At 51.2% G+C, this 13,963-nt stretch overlaps 2 protein-coding genes across 2 annotated transcripts; both read right to left on the reverse strand.

The window, feature by feature from the left end:
* Positions 1-1,161: 1,161 nt before the first annotated feature.
* Positions 1,162-9,323, reverse strand: LOC100909369 (synaptopodin-2). The gene is made up of 13 exons (XM_029111917.1): positions 9,228-9,323; positions 8,242-8,390; positions 6,562-6,956; positions 6,252-6,436; positions 4,065-4,245; positions 3,697-3,879; positions 3,419-3,510; positions 3,033-3,200; positions 2,388-2,548; positions 2,163-2,281; positions 1,893-2,060; positions 1,563-1,807; positions 1,162-1,314 (listed from the first exon to the last, which is right to left on the reverse strand). The coding sequence occupies exons 1-13, from the start codon at positions 9,321-9,323 to the stop codon at positions 1,162-1,164; spliced, it is 2,295 nt and encodes a 764-aa protein (XP_028967750.1).
* Positions 9,324-11,352: 2,029 nt separating this feature from the next.
* Positions 11,353-13,013, reverse strand: LOC100903995 (uncharacterized). The gene is made up of 4 exons (XM_018640208.1): positions 12,659-13,013; positions 12,306-12,513; positions 12,054-12,198; positions 11,353-11,851 (listed from the first exon to the last, which is right to left on the reverse strand). The coding sequence occupies exons 1-4, from the start codon at positions 12,930-12,932 to the stop codon at positions 11,771-11,773; spliced, it is 708 nt and encodes a 235-aa protein (XP_018495724.1). The 5' UTR covers positions 12,933-13,013; the 3' UTR covers positions 11,353-11,770.
* Positions 13,014-13,963: the final 950 nt, after the last annotated feature.

Consider the following 13,963-nt stretch of genomic DNA (forward strand, 5'->3'; position numbering starts at 1 on the left):
AAGATTGATTCCCGTTCCTCGACTGCGGGCATGAACGTATCGATAGGTGTGCCAGCGGGACGGCCTGAACAAGGGATCGAGCCTGGAAACCCACGGCTCGTTTTGGGAGCCCCAGCAAGACCTCGCGCTGACCCTTTCATCCAGTGATGTGTCCCTTGATTAGATAGCCAGGGGAGAGAAAAGCCCGGAAAAGCGCATAAATTCCGAATATCGTCGATTGTCCGCTTGATTCCCTCCATGGACGGCAAAGTTCACTATCTTTGTTCGCTGCCTCAACCCCGGCACTGAAGATCCAGAATGTTCGGGAATCGACGCTCTGGGTGGTGGGAGAGGACTTTTCACGAGACTTTGGAATGCAATCACTTGAGAGATAACTTTATTGTCTTGTTGAGAAAGTAAAAGTGATTTTTGGCTCAGGGATGAGCGGACCTCGGTCATATTGAAAAGACGCTTGCGTAAGTTATTTACAACAACAACCTCGACGGACAGATGGGTAGAAAAGGAACAGTTTGCGTTGAATCCTTGCCACGAAAGTATTCCTGGGCGAACGCGAATTCAATCGGACTCCGGTGTCTCCTGAATGACTCTAGTTTGACGACTCTGCACGGTCAGGCCGTCGCTCGAATTTCCGGAACACAGTGAATTTCAATGGAGTAGAACGCGGCTTGTGAGGTGACGGCAATGTTTGCTTAAGGTGGTCGTACTGCGGCCCGGCGGGGGAATTCAACATAGCCATCCGACAATGAGCCAAGTCAGGTTGGTTTTCGGAGTCATCTCCTACGAAATCATCCATGTAGCCGAAACGAAATCAGCGATTCCATCATCAGCGTCATGACCATCAGTGTCATTGTCGAATGGAGCGATGCCGTAGTGTTGCAGAACGATCGCGAGCAGAGAACAAAATGTGGCTCAACGAATAGATTTAGTGAACCAAGAATGAGCTTTGCAATAAATAAAGACCGAGAGGGAAATGGGTGCGAATCCGAAATCGCTGCTCCGTTCGGATTAAGTGACGTCCGATCAGCTGACGCGCTGCCAACGATGCCGACGGTCGGATCGAGCCACCGACGCGCCGCAGCAACGGTCAGAATGCGTGTGAAAAATGTTTTCCGTGCTTTTGGCGCGATCTCTGAACTTTGTTCTATTGTGCATCTATTGCGGTCAACGCACGACTTTCTGCTTCTTCCTATTCGGCTCCTCATAATGTTTGGATCCGATCGCTGATATTCTGCTATTCACAGACGCACCGAGCGAAAATGTCTTCCGCCTGGAACCGTAACCGAATCCGCGGGGAGCCGAGTTGAAATTCTGGCGCTGGAATGAAATTCATTGGAACGTTAGTATTCCTTCTCGACATCTCATAAGTCTTCTACGCTCCGATTGGTGGAAATTCATTTTCGACTGTGACTCGCGTCATGCTTCCCGAAGCGTCGAAAAGAGGAAAAAGTTTGGCGAGGAGCGTTTTCCAAATCGATCGCCTCCGCTCTGCGTGAGAGGTGACGCGCCGAAAAACAGTTAGTTTTTATTCGCAACAATCGCGCCAATGGCACCAGAACACTCACGTCGTACGGGTTGAACAGCCGTGCTTGGTCGGCCTGCGCTGGCACATTCTCCTGGTTCGGCATCGGGAAGCTGGGATAATCTCCTAAAGGCTCGCCCAAAGCATTGAAAAATTGGGGAGGCGGCAGAGCTTCGCATTCGAACGGGAGAAGTGGCACGGGGGCCTCCCCCCGCGGTCGGGAGGCCGCACTGGAAGCGTACCTTTGCGGACGGATCGTTTTCGGTCTCGGAGGAGGCGGTGGAGGTTCTATGTGCAAGGAATTCGGAATTTATTTTACCTCTCCAGATTTAGCAATGCGAAGGGAAGGCGGCGACAATGGAAACCCGCTCACCTGGTTTCTTCATAGTCACGCATACGTTTTGCGTGGAGCCCCAGCCGCGGGGCAAACGAGCTCTCAGAGTATCGTTTGCGCCGCCGGCGAGCGGTACGCAAGGAACGTCGGCCACCGGTAGAGGACTCAGTGGAGTTCTCGTCTCCACACAGGCCTTAACACACGGCGCTGTTCAGATTAGAAGACATTTTTGACTCGGGACTGAGCTCGAAAGAATATGAGATCTTCGAATTCCGCAGGACAATGGGATGCTCGGTCCGTCTCATTCACCTGATCCGTTTATGGTCTGGAAAGCTGCGTCCACAGCTCCTACAGGACTCTCAGACGCGGCTTCCCACGGGCTTTTGATGAGACGCAGTCGCGTCGGCTGTGATATTCGCTCAAGGTACCTGTAGGCGGAACGGAAAGACTCGCAGTTTCTCGATACAGAGGAACGAGCTTTCTATAACTTTCTCCGATAGACACACCGCCCACAGAGAATCATTTCACGCTTACCTGTCCGCGGGCGTTCTGACACGCGGTGCCTGGACATAAGGTTTCGGCGGGGGCTTTGGCGGGAAGCTCGGGCATTGAGTTTCATTCTCTTTCTCCTTCTCAGGCCATTTGTCGCCAAGCTGTGCTCTGAGTTTGTCGACGTCCACTATCCAATCCTCGGACTGCAGGATCAAGGGTGAATTTTATCCCGCCCGTCCGGCCACACGGAAAAAAATAGCGAGAGGGTTTCTCACGATGTAACAAGTTAATACTTGATCCTCGCAACAGAGCTAGACTTGTTTCTCATAAGTACAGGAATGTTCTTCCTGGGCTCCATCATCCTTGTCCCCGTCGGCGAAACTCGCATCTACCTTCCCGGAGCCGGCCGGGGACCGAAAATTAACCCCAGCTCCACGAGGAAGACGGACCTAAATGCTGCTCCTCATTCCGAATGAAATTCCATAGAGCTCGGAGTAGTCGTCCCGAGCCAGACTCCTCCTCTCACAAACGATATTTGCATATTCTAAACTCCATGAATCGTCCACTCAGGAGCGAAAATCAAGGGATTTCGGGTCTGAGAAGCAGAAACCGAGGTGTTCCTCTCAACTCTAATCCGGCATTTTTGGGGCACGGCCCGAAATTCCGACGACTGGAACGCTAACGAACCTTCTTCTTGCGCTTCGCGAACATTTGGGCTCCCTTCCCGCTCGGTGAGTTGAGACCCTTCACAATATCCAGACAGACTTCGGGGCTCACGGTCAGGTCTTGTGCGGGCTTATCCCATTGATCTTTCGGAACAGAAGGAGCCATGAGTAGCTTCAGCTTCGGTGGTTCCTTAAAAACGAATGGAGCTCAGTTGGGAGCAAAAAAGACCCTCGTCTCATTCTAAAGCTTCCATCGGCAATGATGGGGTTCCTTCGCCGCCCGGAATGGGGTGAGCATGGGGATTTGGAGCATGCGCGGTGGAGCTGGTGGGGTTCGAGAGTTGCGGTCGAGGCGATCAGAGCCGTGAATTAAGAGCTTTGATTATCAAAGACTATCCAAACATTCACCTTGGAAATCTTGACTCCAGGGAACTTGTCGGGATCAGGGACTGTTGAACAATCTTCGCTTTCCGTGTATTCGGATTCAGAAACTCCGGGCGCTGCTAGAGGAAACTTTGATTGACACACGAGGAACGGCAACCTGGATTCGTTGCAGGGACCACTCGCGAGAATTTCCTCAATCAGACTCGTAGCGATGTAGGCCATAGATCGAAATCGAAGTGTACATGGCTATGGAGTATATGAAGAAAGAATACGCCCCGGAATATCTCGTGCACAGTACTCACCCTGATGAACCCACTTGTGGCTCCGTTTGACTCGCCGGAAGAACATGTTCGCTCCCTTCGACTGCTTGTTCGTGTCGCTGGACAGGGACTCTGCGATTTTTCTTGCCATGCCAACCTGCTCTTCGACGGTGGGGTAGGTGCAATTTTCGTCCACGTAGAAGGAGGATGAAGTGAAAACTTTTTCTGCAGGAAATAATTTATGCCTCAATTAGCGAGGAAAAATCGTGCGAGAGCCCGCAGAGACAAGGGACCCCCTCCTGTGAAAGTTATAAAAATAATTGAGACGCATCCGAGTGGAAACTAACGCTTAGGAAAAAAAGTACGTGAGGCCTTTTAGGCTCAGACTCTAGCATAGATTCGTTTCGTACTTTTGCTCAGAATCGGTGCCATTATATCGTCGATTTCCTTCTGTTGCTCTTCGGATAGCGGTTTATAGTATCGTTCTTTGATGGGTTTCCCGGTTGGACTAACGAAGATCGTTTCGTCCAAGGTCGACTGCGGTCCACACGAGATGCTCAGAGGTCCAGTCGTTGAAGTCGTGCTCGACATCTAGGAAAAAGAAGAGGATCAAATTGTCGTTCAATTTCAACCGAGGATCTCCAAAACGGCTTCATTCCAAAACTCAACATCAGATCTCACGAGTCCTGAAACTTGAAACAATGTTAGCGTCAGATTCCATAGCGATTTCTGAAACGTCAGATCGGAAGCTCTGACTAGCTCCTTGTTTAGTTCTTTAGTAACATCCTCATGGCGGTATATTTCCGCCGCTTCCCGCTACTCCAGAACTCAGAAAGATACACGGCGCCGCTCGACATACATACTTCTACCAATGCCACCCACATTGGGTAGCGTTAGCGGGCCTCGATAAGGCCAAGGCTGACCGACTAAATTCTTCCACTGGTAAGCCATCCGAGCTATACGAAGCGTTTCTCTGCTCTAGACAATTATCGACACGATTGTTTTCCAAGGAATTTTTATTATGTCAAAATTATTGAAACGCTACAGGCTCCTGAAACGATCAGCCTGTCAGTAGCGTCTGTTTCTGGTGGAACTGCTCTCGTAGGAATGCTTGCTCTCGGACTCGCTCTTCTGGAAAACAAGAAATGCGCGGTCAGGAGAAAATGGTCCCGGTCGGAAACGATTCCTCACATCCACATAGGAACTCCTCTTTCAAATCCGAGACGCTCAGGTCCTGAAACTGTCTGCGCTCTGATGCCGATACAGCATCTGGAAGTTCTGATCTAATGGAGTTGATTGATGTTCTACGCACCCTGGATACATCATGGCTCGAAGAAGTAGACGACGTCGAGGCAAGAGAGTTGTGCGGATACGAGCTTGTGTAACTGAGTCCTCGCGCAGCCTCGAACCGCGGCGAAATAACCGCTGCCGTTATGTCGCGGTCCATCTGCCGACGGGCCCTATTAAAATCCCTCTGCACTTCCGCCGCAAAATCGTCATGGCGCGATAGCAGCGGATCGATATGCGCTCTGCGTGTGAGCTGGGTGTGCGGTACGAGCGGCATTGTCTGCAAGCGAACATTATCTGTATATGATGCTCTCAACTGCCGTGTTATTACTTATCCGGCCAAGGGGGGATGGGGGCATGTCTGAGGCCTCATCTCGATATCAGCGAGGGTTCTCGCGGATCGAGACGCGCCAAACGATACGAACGAGAACGAGCCTCTAGAGTTTTATCGTCGTGAAAACATGCAAACGGAATATTACTTACTCGTTCGTTGAAGAGCACGGGCCTGTCTGACTGAGCTGGCCGAGGCCTTGTTCAAGAGAAGAAATACGCCTGGGCGAGAGCGCGGACGTGCTGAATCACCCAGGAAAAATTCTCGTTCATGTTCTCTAGCGCCGAAGCTTTCTCGTTGCACAGCTGAGTAGGCCAGTGGCATCCGTTTCTGACTTCAAGGCTCGGAACGAATTCGCCGGCCTGGATCGACTCGGCTGGTGATTCGAATTCGATTCAGTGTCGCAACTATTTATTACCCAAGTTGGCCAACGATCAGCTCGGGCTCATTGTTGTGAATAGAGAGCGGGATGCGGATCTCGGTGAGCCTGCGGTCCGCTTTTACATTTCCGCTGAGCATAGATTGTTTACCATTCGGCGAATCAGGGCCGAGTACGGAGAATCGCGCACTCTCGACGGGAACGAGAACGCTCTAGCGCAGCCCAAGCGGGAAGAGTCAATTAGACTTTTCCCAGACCGGTACTCTGGAGAAACTACGCAAAATTTCTCAAGAAAAATCATTCGGAGCTTCTCACGCTATCAGCGAAGTTCGCGCCAACCGTCAAGGAAATCGCTGGAACCGACGCCGGAACCCGCGTAGGAGGTCTTGCTCCCAGCACGATAGCGCACCCTCGAATAATTACATGCCATCCGCTCGAAATTTCGAGGAGGATTCCTTCCGAGTATATTGTTGGACTGTCCAGTCCTACGCCGTGTGAACGACTGCTACATTCCCGGAAACACGGGTTCTGACCTCTAATCCGAGTAGTTTCTTGTCCCGTGTCTGACGGGAAATATCATTTGGGTTCATGTGGGCCTACCTGAGACATGGTCGTGTGGCTTTGGACGTATGCTCCGTCAACTATTTTCGTTTCTCGAGTTTCGAGTCGGTTCACTTCACCGCCGGGGATATTTTCCTTTGATGATTTGGTTTCGCTCTCGAGAATTCGTTCCATTCCAGCGAAGGGGTTCGAGGCGTTGGTCGCGTTTGAATTGAAATCTGATCCTGAATTTGATTCATTCCATCATTATCCCCCTCACTATCGATGTGTAATTTCTCCGATACAGAACTATAATATACTTTATTATTATTATATCGTACGGGGGGCGATCAGATGCGGCATCGAATACCAAGAAACAGGGTGGGCGTGAAAATCCACCTACCGAGATCGAATTTCGCTCCGGATATATTGACGGTCGTAGAGCCTTCGTTGATTTTTCGTTCGGTTTTGATATCCATGGCTGAGGAGTGGCTCGATGATTGCGTTTGGGATAGAGTTTCGCGGCCGACGGTGCTCTCTACTGAGCCTCCGGTTTGTTGATTTCTCGGAGTACCGGTGCCAACGGGACTCGAATACGTTTTCAGAAGGGCGGCATCGATCGATGCGGATACATTGTGATTTTCGCGGTCAGTCGACTCTTGGAATGGAGAATGGCTGGAAGTGATCGATGAGGCGCCGGCTGCCGTAGCGGCGCGGCTCGAGTCCGTAGTTATTGATTCGGCTATCGGCGGCGGATTTCCCGACCTGGAAATGAATGCGTAATGACGTTACAGTCACTGAAAAACGCTACCCTTCCATGGAGCTCTACGGGGGACCACATCGTAAAAGGGGAGAGTTCGGACAGATGGGAGCCATCTACCCCGGAGCATCGCTTTCATTCCAGTCACGTCAACGGAAGCGGAGATCTTCCTCGACGCTTTGGGAATTGTGTATCCAAGCGTGAGCTAGCATGAGACTGGCGAACCTTCCGGAGAGTCCTGACTTACACCCAAAGCCGGAACAATGTTCGCGCTATGAGCGGCTTGGCCCCGTGGCCTATGTTCCCCGCGCTTAAGTCTCAAAACAAGAACGAGTCTGTCTACGCGCCTTGTGAGTGTGCGTTTAAGCAAGCGTGTGTGCGGCTGAGCGACCGACCATCAAGCTAGTTGGCCGAATGGTAGAGACACCGGCAGCAAGAGGAAAAAAGGGAGTCGTCTCGGTGGACGAAACTGACCCAATGAAGGAAATGATACCATTGGAGTAATTCCGAATGTGACCGCTGGTGGGCAATCGAGACCGCAACGTGCTGACTTCCCAAAATATCCCCCGTCTTATAAGCTTCATGTAAGGGACGATGTTCAAAAACAGGGATTTTCTTCTCTACTAGAAGATTTCTTCTCACTAAAACACTGAGACAGCGGGAAAAGCTAGTACCATCCTAGAATGAGGATTTCATCCATAAAGAATCCCGTTTCATTCTGAGACCTGTTTCTAGAGGTCCCAGCCGCTCCCGAGCAACGAAACCGCGATAAGAAACCTGGCCTGCGGATCTACCTATCTCTGAAAACCTCCCGTAAGCTCGAAGACGAGGCACTGCGCGCAATTTGTTCAATGATGTTCAATCTCGCATGCACAATGCGTACATGTGGATACACCTAGGTGGACGGCTTCGTTATGATTCATATCAGGTCTTGCACCTATATCACGCGTTAGCCGTACAGATGCAAAAGCTCTCTGTCGCCAGCCTTCAGGCAATTGCCGAAGTCCGGTCATTTGAGGTAACAGCGATGAATCGAACGACACCCCATGAAGGAAATTGCGAGAGTATCCCTCAGTGGGCACTCCCGATATCTCCGACCACGAAAGGAACTGCCCTCGATGCCGAAGTCTAAAAACGCGATTTCTCGTACTCGGACGAAATGATCTGTGTATTGCCGGAATACTCCAAGCGAATGCTCAATCCAACAATAAGATTCTGATCTATCATGCATATGCGTGGGAACGATCGGATCGACATGCGGTGAGCATGGCATGCAGTGCAGGTTCTTACCTTCTCAGAGAAAGATCGAGCTGATCCGCGTGCGAGTCCACTAATGCCATCGCTTCATCATGACTGAGACCTTCCACACTTTTCCCACCTATACTCAGGATCTCGTCTCCTTCAACCAGGTGGCCGTAAGACTTGCTCTTGCGCCTCACCTAAACAGAGAACAAGAGCTCAGTTGTCTCGACACAGTCGCGGGCACATCAGATCTCTCCCTTTTCGACGGAGGAATTTCAACTCCATGCATTCGACTCCCCGACCGACAGCATCGAGCCTGCGGCGTATCCTCGCGATGCGTAACGTCGCAAGCGATGGAAGTTTCCACGTTGTAAGAGGTCGAGTCCTCCCCGCGGTGGTTTATACTTTTGGGAGGAGATTTGTTCGAAATCTTCCGGGGAGATTGAACCCGGAAAAGCATCTGCCTCGCGCTTCCTAGACCTGCTCACACTTTGGGAAGCGGCATTTTCCTCTAAAAACCAACGCCCGTGAACAGCGATACCGCTTGTGAACTCCCACGGTCGATAGGGGCCGTAGTTTATGGCAGCCCGCAATTTAGGGGCACACAGCGCTCGGTGCTCCCGCTAGGAATTGTCGCACCCGAGACCTCACGATCTCCACTCTCGAGCCTCAGGAGAATGTGGGAGTCGGTGTAAGATCCGTCGCGTGGGAGACTCCCGCAAGGGATCCAAAGGAACGCGGTCAGAGGCAACCATCTCGAACTTAAGGAACACGCTCGGATATTCTACGAGTCCCAGGTACTTTGGACGTTCCCAGTCTGGAGATTCAAGCATTACCACTCCCAAGGTTTCTGCAACTTGCTGCGTTTGCTTTGAACTCATCAATCATCACAGGTTCTCACGTCGGAAACACCCACAGACTTCACTTCTCCGGCTGAGAAATGCGGAAATGTTTGCATAGCCTGACTGACTTTCGTCGTCGAAGTCGAGCCCGGTGTCGCACAATCTATCGAGCACTCGTTCATTCAAGCTTACTTTCGCCACCGTGAGGGGAATACTCTGCCCACGTCCGCCGTGGAGCCGGAAACCCCAAGGAGGTCCTCCCGTTAGCTGAATCGTTACCGCAGCCATTCCGAAGCGGGCACCGCGCGGACACCGGTTTCGAGCTGGAAAATGTCGGCGACTGGCGAGGAGGTCAACTCTCAGACTCGGAATAGGTGGAGTGATTTCCATCGGCGGAAGCTCGACCTCCCTACCGATTTTGCTTCGTTGCGGTCCACGCCGCACGAGATTTTCCTAGAAGTGATATTTTCAACGAGTGTCCGAGGAAATTCAGATTCTTCAATTTCAATTCCTGATGACTTTCCAGCGAATCTGGCGAGAACTCCGTGCTCGAACGCCGCACCCAGTCTAGAGCGCTGGGTCAGGCCTGGCAAGCGACCCTGTTTAGTGCCGAGTCGGTTGAGGCTAAGACTCGGGGACTGGCAGCCCCGCGGCAGCCAGCTCCGAAACCAACAACTCTCCGATCTGAAAGGAATCATTGGCGAGCCTGATCTTCATCTCACCAGCAGAACCCATCTCTACTATCAAAGGTCGCGCGCTGGTTGCGCGAATTTTTTAATTCTTTCACCAGGCGGGCGTCTGTGAGCAAAACTGTCTGCGGTGAGTCAGTCGACATGGCTGGAATCGGTAGCGGGGAATACAAAAAACTGTTTCTCGAATATCGTCCCGCCATCCCGTGGCAGTGAATTGAATGAGAAGCAGAAATAAGGGACCGGGGGCTTCGCTGGATGAGGTTTTGATGCGGTCAGAGAACAAAAGCAGCCCAGCACCGCGCAAACCTGTCCTATACGACGGGTCAAAGGGGGGTTGCGGTCACAATATGCAGGTGAAGAACAATGGAAAGATGCTAGGCAGAGGGGTTCAACAGAGGGGCGGGGCGGTCTTCGTGAAAAAAGGAAACTGAGTGAGTGGATCATGGAAATGGGCAGCCTGACTCAGGGCTTTTCCCTGGGGTATTTTCCTGAGGGTCGTGAGAATACTGGTGAATTCCACTCGTTTATTCGGAACGTGCTCGAGGCAGTACGCTCGGGAGCCTCTGCTGGAGTCATAAAAAACGCAACGATGCAATGCAGGCCTCTGTGAGGCATCAGCGATTCAGTGAGCTCGGAGGAGCCTTGCTCGCAGCCTCGTCATGAGCCTAATTGATTGTCCGATAGCAGACCAATCTCCTCGACAAATGAAGTAATCTGAGCCGCCGTGACTCGCTTCATCGCCTCGTGGATAATCGGCAAAAAAGTGAATTGGTTCACGGCTGACAATGAGCATGTCCAATCGTGAATTGGATCCATAGATTGTTTGGGAGAGATAAATAATAATCGACGCGAAGATTGCGCCGATGAAAGCAATTTATCGCTTACGAGGTTAGCCTGCATAATCCATGCAGAATTTCGCCGATTGCTTTGTGTGAATTATACTTGCACTCGATTACTCAACGGTCCTGGAGACATTCGCCGCACGGAGGTCTGGGCCAGGGGTGATCTACGAGCCGCAATTAGGAGGATCATTAGGCGGATCCACCTGACCTATTTCTACTCCGGCCGCGTGTTGCTCTACCCGATGCTCGGAACCTCTGCAAGATCCGATGCGATGCTTCTGGTGTTTGCCGAGGCTGCGTCGATAGAGCGATGGATTTCGGCGCGGCGTAAAACAGCTCCACTCCGGTGAGATACATCGAGAATCTCAAACTCCGGAGAAACTCCGAAAACTCGAGAAATTTCCTCGACCTCGTTGCTCTACGTCCTTAACAAAGGTAAGCAGCTGTGGAGTGGGCCCGCTTCCCCCGGAAACTGTGACTACCTTGTTCGATTCAATCGTTCCGTGTCAATCGAAGAACTCCGTGATTCGGTTCCAAATCCGCGTACCTAACCCTCAAGTTTTTCGGATCGAGTGCAACCCGATCATTCCCGTTCCTCACAACCGAAATCTTGAACTGGCTGAGTACCATCGGTTTCCTCGAATCCCATCAGCTCTACCGGCTCTTCCCACGCTCGAGCATAGGGTCGACTTGTTGCACCTGGCTTGGTCAGCGCAAAAAATCTCCGATGTCTGCGAGAGGGAGGGAATTCCGGGAACAAATCAAAATTCCCGAAAGCTGAAATCATTTTTTATTTGGGAATAAAACTTTTCCATCCTCATCACGGCGTTTTGCTCCATGCGTTGACCACGCCTCCAGCTAACTGAACTCTTATATATTACAAAATTTGGGGAAGGCCAGCGGCAACAGCCCGAATCTCAACAGGAACCAGCCAGGAGTTGAGCGCGACTTTTCTATCGATTGCTAGATCAGCGTAGTCGATGAATGGTTCGGTTATTTCGAATGATCGGACGTCGATCAGTACAATGTCTGGCATGATATTTCACCACACGAGGACACTCCTCGCTAAAATTTGGATACCATCAGATTCTGGGATAGAGGGATGGGATTTCTGCCGACGAGTCAAATCGTTCGCAGGGCTCAGGTCGCCGAGGACTCCCGGTTCCTCTCTCTCACAAAAATTTCACGATTCGCGTTCGGATCATACACCGAGGATGAGATTATCGAGTTTCAGGCACGAGATGCGTTTGAGCCAATTGAGGAGACTATCGGTGGAGAATTCCTGCGAAGGAGAAGGATATACCACTGTGAATTATGTACACTGTAACTATGTCTATCGCGAATGCAAGCCCACCCTTTTCCCCTTCATAGCTGAAAAGTCTTCGGAGTTTAATTGAATTGATCTCGATTCGAGCGTTCCCGCAAGATGCAGAGCGAGGAAACTTATCAAGGACATGATAACACGGTGAGGAAGCTCGCGTCACCTCGTTCAGCAGCGGCAGCCGACGTCCATATCGAAGGTATAATTGAGAGACGAGCTCCAGCGGGAACAGTACGAATCCTTCGTTGATAATGCTGGCTATTTGTTGCCGTATGACGTCGATTTCTGGCCCAAGAGCTGCATGAAACCTGGGGAATCGAATTCATCCTTAAATCCAGCTGTCGATATCAGTGTCCCCGATTCCGTTGTCTAGACTCTCGGGAGCAGAATCGCGTCAAGGACTTTCTTCACTCACGCCTCGGCTTGTTCCAAGTCACTCGAATCGGATTCATCCCTAGCTAAGCCGTTCTCCTTGATGATCATGGGTAACTTCAGCTCTTCCAGGTTTTCTCCAACGCCCACGGCTGGGACTAGATCTTCATCGGAACTTGTGATCGACTCGATGGATTCACGCTTCACCGAGGGAGAGTTGAGTGTCTCGCCATCCAGAGAAACACCCAAGGCTGCAAATATTCCGAGCGTATTAGAGGGACTCAGGGAAATCTTCTTTGTTTACTCATCGAGCAATGCGGAGAATAATATACGATGCGAGAGAAAAGTGAGCCCGTCATCAGGTCCAGTTGCGCGCTTCGTAGTTTTTCCCCTCACCGGAGTCTTCGTAGGTCGAATTTAGCGAGATCTTGACTGAGGTTCGACTCGTCGTTTCAGTGGGTTCCGGTTTCGTTTGCAAGATGGTCTCAAGTCCTTTGTACAGAGACATTCGAGCTCCCGCGTCGACTCTTTGGAGTCTGTCGACGCTGTGGGGGCGGTGCAAGACCCAATTACGTTTTTGATCCATCTGGAAGGGAGGAATGAATCTGTCTGATAGAGCATGGAGAAGGTCATTGGGCAGGAGCGATACAAAATTCGCAATTTTCCGCATGATGCGCTGGATGATGCAGCAAGCGAGAATATGGCCTCTTGACCAAGTTGAGACCGTGGCAATTTGCGAGCGAGTATCGAACAGGGATCGGTGAGAAAGCCTCACGATATCGACAAGTGGTACATGATTTCTGAGCATTGATAGAAACTACGACCGAGTGAAAACTGAGCTCTGAGTCGAGAACAAGGACGTTCGGTTGACGATGAGGTTCGGGACTCGGAACGCATCGAGGAAATATTATGCTTAACGACTGTTGGGAGCGATCGTATCGATTGCTCCCCGAACGAAGAGAGATCGAGGCGAGAAAACCGTTGACTCCTCTCACGAACGAATGGATAGAAGCCGAACTCGAGCCTCCGAGCAGACTTGAAACGATTCCCGTTCACGTGTCAACTTCGTCTTCACCTGTTCCGTAGGGATGGCGATATGTTTGTATTACTGCTCCGGATCGCGCGGGAATTCAGAGCACGTTCGAAGATCGGTACGGTCGCGCGACAGACTTGGTGCACACACAACAACTTGAATCACAAACCACATTCCGAACGAGAATGAATGCGAACGACACGTGTAGGAAAATATTCAGCCCATGCGCCGTATTGAAATGGGATTATACCGCGCGAAAGACACTCTGGCGTCGAGTACACCGGGAAAATCACTAAACTCCACCTCGGCCCGGTTCTTGAAAGCTGGATCGGGTTCCAGTTCACAGCTTGGTGCTCCCGTATTCCACTGCGGGCTCAGCTCCACCATTTCTTCGGAAGGGCTGCCGATGACGGTGGCTGTCGAAATCCAAAAGCTCTCTCCCATGAATGAATCCTGAGATGCCCTTCCTCTCTCGACGATCTCGATGACATGGAGCACAGTCAAAATCTTCGACTGAGGATAAGGATGCGGCTCTATTGTGGATTGTGACTCAAAAAACGAATCCGTCGATGTTCTGGATTTGCGATGTGCTCCGATAGGAATTCGAGATGACTCGGGGTGGCTTGCTTCTTGATCGATTAGAAGAACATCGTAGGCGGAACCTGCAC

The sequence above is a fragment of the Galendromus occidentalis genome, unplaced genomic scaffold (genome assembly GCF_000255335.2).
Source record: "Galendromus occidentalis unplaced genomic scaffold, Mocc_1.1 scf7180000077476, whole genome shotgun sequence".
NCBI classification, from domain to species: Eukaryota; Metazoa; Arthropoda; class Arachnida; order Mesostigmata; family Phytoseiidae; genus Galendromus; species Galendromus occidentalis.

Excerpts from the sequence above, each read along its gene's own strand:
- LOC100909369 (XM_029111917.1), bottom strand. The coding sequence starts at position 9,323 with ATGGCTGCGGTAACGATTCAGCTAACGGGAGGACCTCCTTGGGGTTTC. Across the intron at positions 6,437-6,561 it reads CACGCCCACCCTGTTTCTTG|GATCAGATTTCAATTCAAAC; the intron begins GTATTCGATGCC and ends AATCAAATTCAG. Across the intron at positions 2,549-3,032 it reads TCGCGAAGCGCAAGAAGAAG|TCCGAGGATTGGATAGTGGA; the intron begins GTTCGTTAGCGT and ends TTGATCCTGCAG.
- LOC100903995 (XM_018640208.1), bottom strand. The coding sequence starts at position 12,932 with ATGCGGAAAATTGCGAATTTTGTATCGCTCCTGCCCAATGACCTTCTC. Across the intron at positions 12,199-12,305 it reads GACTTGGAACAAGCCGAGGC|GTTTCATGCAGCTCTTGGGC; the intron begins GTGAGTGAAGAA and ends TCGATTCCCCAG. Across the intron at positions 11,852-12,053 it reads GGCTGCCGCTGCTGAACGAG|GAATTCTCCACCGATAGTCT; the intron begins GTGACGCGAGCT and ends TCTCCTTCGCAG.